The sequence below is a fragment of the Capsicum annuum genome, chromosome 9 (genome assembly GCF_002878395.1).
Source record: "Capsicum annuum cultivar UCD-10X-F1 chromosome 9, UCD10Xv1.1, whole genome shotgun sequence".
NCBI classification, from domain to species: domain Eukaryota; kingdom Viridiplantae; phylum Streptophyta; class Magnoliopsida; order Solanales; family Solanaceae; genus Capsicum; species Capsicum annuum.
The window spans coordinates 211,195,206-211,200,936 of NC_061119.1; the positions used below are offsets into that span (position 1 = coordinate 211,195,206).

At 38.0% G+C, this 5,731-nt stretch overlaps 1 protein-coding gene and 1 pseudogene across 1 annotated transcript; both read left to right on the plus strand.

The window, feature by feature from the left end:
* The first annotated feature begins 1,641 nt into the window (after nt 1-1,641).
* On the plus strand, nt 1,642-3,210 carry LOC107841876 (annotated as a pseudogene).
* Nucleotides 3,211-3,815: 605 nt separating this feature from the next.
* On the plus strand, nt 3,816-4,810 carry LOC107841174. The gene is made up of 2 exons (XM_016685168.2): nt 3,816-4,129; nt 4,648-4,810. The coding sequence occupies exons 1-2, from the start codon at nt 3,816-3,818 to the stop codon at nt 4,808-4,810; spliced, it is 477 nt and encodes a 158-aa protein (XP_016540654.2).
* The last annotated feature ends 921 nt before the right edge of the window (nt 4,811-5,731 follow it).

A 5,731-nucleotide genomic window follows, 5' to 3' on the forward strand; every position in this document is an offset into this window, starting at 1 on the left:
ATGAGTTACTTTTTGTATAAAATATTGTGATTACAAATTAAACTAAAAAAATGTTGATTCCACGGTGAAAACTACAGTCTTAACTTAGAATAATCAAACATCAATCTTCACATCCTAAACATAAAAATCATAAGATGGAGAATTTTTTTTATTGGATGAGCTAGCATGGTGAAAGTAGGATAATTGTAAAGCTACAATGACATTCGGATCAATTTGCATTTCTTTCCTGAAAGTATAATGATAATTCTTATCACAGTAAATCGTTTTATTTTCCTACTCAATAAAAGAAGAGTAGTTACTCTTTGTGCAAGCCTCTGATCAACTAAAATTTACTAAATGCCAACACCTTAAGGGTTTAAATCACTTTTATTTCTTCACCGATCGATTTTATAAAAGATACGTTGTTAGAGTGAGTGCACTTTAAAATTCTATGATCTGCTCCATTACATTGTTTTCATCGAATATCTAACGTTTTTACACTTTCTAACTATGTCTTCTTTACTTTCCTTTTCTAAGATAACTTTCCTTTTCTGTTCGCTATTGCCTCTAGGTCACTGAGAAGCATTTAGGTTTAGAGGGTAATTCCCTATATCACGTAGAAGCAATATTTAGAATTTGAACTCGTTGTCTTCTTCTGATCGTACTACGAGAATGAATCTATATGGTTATCACTTTCTTTGACTATATCTTTCAATCTTTTTACAATATAGTTTATTGCATCTGCTCTATTAATGATTGCAAATAAGTATCGTAATAAATCGTAGTGATTAATTAAGTTTGACATTAGGTGGATCGTCTATCAACATTTTAAATATAATTTCCTAAAATTAGTTTGCTGTAAAAACAATAATTTTCACTTTTCAATTAAAGATCATAAAATAAATTCTTTTAAGATATTAATTTGACTATAATTTTTTGATTAGATTTTGAAAATCCATCATCAGAAAATTGAATTTGATTTTGACAAGATTTTGATTAGAATCTAATGTCCAATATATTCGAATTTCCAAAATTTTTCTGGCAGTTTTTGAGAGAATATTCAGTAGTGTTTGATCATGATTTTAAAAATTTATCTTCAGAAAGTGAAATTTGATAAAATTTTGAGAATCTAATTTCAAGTATAATCAAGCTTCAAAAAATTGTTCTGAGCTGTTTTTGGGAAAAAATTCACTTCTACTTTCAAAACTTTAAATTTTTTTTACAAGAAAATCACATGTCCAAATACAGATTCAAAAGTTCAAGTTTTTAACTTCAAAATCTGTGGTCAAACAACAAGCTTAGATAATCCGCAACTTTTGCCCATTGTTTTGGCTTTTTATTTATTCATCCTAATTTATTCGCCTTAGTTACATTTATAGTTTAAACAGACAAATAATATTTTTTTTATCATAATTTTCTAAACGAACGGCTCACCCTCATGCTATGCTATGTGCACCTTGCACAGTCCAACAAAAACAAAAACTACTAATTATTGTATGTATTAATGTAACTAAAAAATTTCATTACAAACACAAAAAAAGTGTGAAGCTAAAACAAGTGACTTGAGACATTGGAATTTAGCAAAAACTATCAAACACTTTTGTCCAAACTTAAAATCGAAATGCCTATAAATAATATTCATTCTTACTATTATATCTCACAAAAACTCAAATCAGTTCTCACAAAGTAGAGATATTCGTCCATTGAATTCTTTTAGAAATAAACTAAAATGACGAAGAATGTGAGTTTAGATTCAGTGGACCAAAATCTAGGCTTGGTTAGGCATTGTGTTCATGGTACTTTCCGCCTCATTGCTTGCACCTCAATTTTTTTTTAATTTGAAAAATTTGATAAATGTTTTTTTTTATCCCTTTTTATGATTGTAAATGCAGAAAGAGTAGTTGCAGGAGCAAAAGCAGCTGTCATTGCATCTGTTGCTACTGCCATTACAACAGTAAGATTTGATATAATATACATATACATTTCAATGTTTTTCAAGATTTAGGCATGTGTTTTGTACCATGGGGCTTAAAAGATAGATAATAATGTTATAGTATTAGTTAAAAAATTGAGATGTAGATAGTATTAGTTAAAAAATTGAGATATAGTTAAGATTTAAGATTATTATGAAGTAAATGATCTCTGTCCAAAAATCAGTATAGTCCCACAGGTGGGTTTGATTATTTTTGAAACTCCCTTGGCTCAGAAAAATGTTTACCAACCACTAGAGAAATAACATTTTTCAAAAAAAAAAAAATTCGTGCCAAATGACTATACTCTTGACTTCTAATATTTGAGATATTGATGAAATTTATGATATGCAGTATGCTTAGAAGATGTCACCATGGGGAAGAATCTATCTGAATCCAACTGCAAAGCACTCATTGTATCCACAGCTGCTGAAATGGCATATTTTGTTATAGCTGACAAGACTCTTCTTAAAATAGCTAGCCAAAACTCCTTCAAATAAGCATAGTTAAGGCTCAAAATTGAATTACCAAATTCTTCTAAGTATGTTAGCAGTAAGAGATTATCTAATATCAACATTAATGTAGTAATCCATGCCTAAGAATCACTAGGGAGAAGCACGAAAAAAATGTAACTCCTGTGTAAGTATTACTAACATGCATCATCATCATCATCAACATCTATTATTTTGAATATGATGAAGTTGGCTTTGCTCGAGTTGATTTCTTGTACTGTCGCCTCCTTTGGTCCCATTGTCCATCCCCTCCTTAAAGTTACACCCTCACCGTTCACCCTAACGCTTCACCCGTTAACATCAACTTCGTCTGACTGGCAGATTCTGACGCCAACGTCCGCAAAGTCGTGTGGACAACAGGCAAGGTTAACCCCTCTCCAGAATTTCTCTCTCCCCTCAGTTCTCTCTATCTTTTGCCTTCTCTCTCCTCTTTGTTGTTATCCCTTCACTGCTATCGCTACGGGATTATGGTCGCCCGCCGGCTCGACTCCGATGATGGTCCAAGGGTTCAGCAGCGGTCAAACAGGTCGGACGTCATCAGCCGGCGTCCAGATCCCGCCAATACCCAGAAGATGCTCCGGCGACACACTAGCGGCCTTTTTTTCTAACAACTTTATTCTGGTAGTCAATTTCTACATCAAAATTGGCAAAAACCAGTAGCTCGCAGGCGTACCGGTGACATCTGTACTTTGAACTATTTTGTTTCTTGTTTTTTTATTTTTTTTTCTTGTCTCTTGTTTCTTGTTTGTTTCCTGTTTCTTGTTTCTTTCTGTTCCAATTTTCCTATTTCTTGTGAGTATAGTAGTGTTTGGCTGCTTTGCTTATTGTTGAATTTTGTTGTGTTGTTCTAGATGCTAGGCCGAATAGTGTACTTTGTGTGTGCCTTTTCTTACTGTTTTTGTAAGGTTGATTTATCCATTGGGTTGTCGGCTTGGGGCTTTGTTTAGCTGTTTGAGTAGTGAATAGAGGGGTCGATGATGGAATAGGGTCATGTCCGAGTGGTTGGGGGTGAGGGCTATTTGGGAGGAGGTGGGGAAGGAAGGGCAAGGGGGGGGGGGGGGGGGGGTTTCGGCCAGGCGTTAGGGATGGGTCGAGGAGGAGTGTTAGAGGGAGGCGAGAGATGTGAGAAGATAGGTTGAGGGTAGGGTCTTGGAATATTGGGACCCTTCAGGGTAAGTCCATAGAATTGGTGAAGATTCTTAAGAAGAGGAGGATTAATATTGTGTGTGTTCAGGAGACTAGGTGAGCAGGATTTAACGCTAGTGATATGGATGTGTACAAGATTTGGTACTTAGGGAATGAGAGACATCAGAATGGAGTCGGTATCTTAGTGGATGAGGAGCTTAGAGGATAGATGGGGGAGGTTAAGAGGGTTAGTGATAGGCTGATAAAGATTAAGTTAGTTATCGGGGGTTTATCGTTACACTTGTGTAGTGTTTATGCGCCGCAGGCGGGCTTGGAGGAGGAGGTGAAGGCGAGATTTTGGAAGAATTTGGATAAGATGGTGAGAAATGCGCATAACTCTGAGAAAATCATCATAGCAGGGGACTTTATTGGGCACATTGGAATCTTACCAGGAGGCTATGATGATGTGCGCGGTGATTTTGGCTTCGGTGTTAGAAATGGCGATGGAGATGCCTTATTGGATTTTGCAAGAGCCTTTGGGCTGTTAGTAGTGAATTTGAGCTTTCCAAAGAAGGAGGATCGCCTGATTACCTTTTGAAGTGCGATAGCCAAGACTCAGATTGACTTTCTGCTGCTTAGGAAGGGGGATAGGGTGTTATGTAAGAACTGTAAGGTCATTTCGAGTGAGCACCTTTTAACCCAACACAGGCTTCTAGTGATGGACTTGTCTATCAAGAAGAGCACGAAGAAAAAAGTCGGGAAGGATCGACCTAGAATTAAGTGGGGTGGCTTGACGCCAGTTAGTACACTGGAGATAGGGGAAAATGTGGTAGGTAGAGGGGTGTGGGAGTGCATGGGGACGTAGATGTTATGTGGGATAGGGCTGCCAACTGCATCACGGAGGCTGTTAGGGAAGTGTTAGGTGTTTCGAGGGGTTAGACAGGTCAGCATAAGGGGGATTGGTGGGGGAATAAAGAAGTAAAGAAGAAAGTAGAGATTAAGAAGGGGGCATATGTTAAGTTGATTGAGAGTAAAGATGACGTAGAGAAGCGGGTGAATAGGGAGGTCTACAAGGTAGCTAGGAAAGAGGCTAAGTTAGCAGTTACAGCTGCTAAGTCAGCAACGTTTGAGAGTTTGTATGCCGGGTTTGAGGAGAAAGGAGGAGAAAAAAGGTTGTATAGGCTTGCAAAGGATGGGGAGCGGAAGGGTCGTGACCTAGATTAAGTGAAGTGCATTAAGGGGGAGGATGGTAGTGTTCTGGTGGTGGATGTTCACATTAAGAAGAGATGGAAGGAGTACTTTCATAGACTTTTGAACGAGGAGTGGGACAGAGGCATTGAGTTAGGAGAGATGGCACACTCGAAGAAGAGTCGTGATTTCAGCTATTGTAAGCTTTTTAAGGTTGAGGAGGTCAAAGAGTCTCTTCATAGGATGTGGAGGGGTATGGCGATGGGGCCGTACTAGATTCCAGTGGATTTTTGGAAGTATGCTGGTGGGGTAGGTCTAAGGTGGTTGACGAATTTGTCTAATGACATTTTTAAGACTATGAGAATGACTGAGGATTAGAGATGGAGTATGATGATTCTGTTATATAAAAACAAGAGTGACATTTAGAGTTGCAACAATATAGGGGTATTAAGCTGCTGAGTCACAGTATGAAGATTTAGGAGAGAGTGGTTGAGCGGAGATTGAGGAGGGTCGTGTCCATTTTAGAGAATCAGTTTGAATTTATACATGGTCACTCAACGACAGAGGCAATCTATTTGGTGAAGATATTGGTGGAGCAGTATAGAGAAAGGAATTGGGACTTACACTTGGTGCTCATCGACCTGGAAAAGACCTATGATAAAGTCTCAAGGGAGGTATTTTGGAGATACTTGGAGGTGAGGAGGGTCCAGTAGCGTACATCAGAGCTATAAAGGACATGTACAATGGAGGAAAGACCAGGGTAAAGTCGGCAAGAGGAGACTCAAAGAACTTTTTGGTCAAGACAGGGCTGCATCAGGGATCAAATCTTAGTCCGTTCCTATTTGCGTTGGTAATGGACGTGTTGATGTGGAGTATTCAAGGTGAGGTGACTTGGTGTATGTTATTAACGGATGATGTAGTGCTGATTGATGGGACGTGGAGGGGCGTGAATGATAG

What these genes read in the sequence shown, in the direction of transcription:
- LOC107841174 (XM_016685168.2), top strand. Translation starts at nt 3,816, where the DNA reads ATGGGGGAGGTTAAGAGGGTTAGTGATAGGCTGATAAAGATTAAGTTA. An exon ending in TTTGCAAGAGCCTTTGGGCT is followed by an intron (nt 4,130 to 4,647) that starts GTTAGTAGTGAA and finishes GCGGGTGAATAG; the next exon opens with GGAGGTCTACAAGGTAGCTA.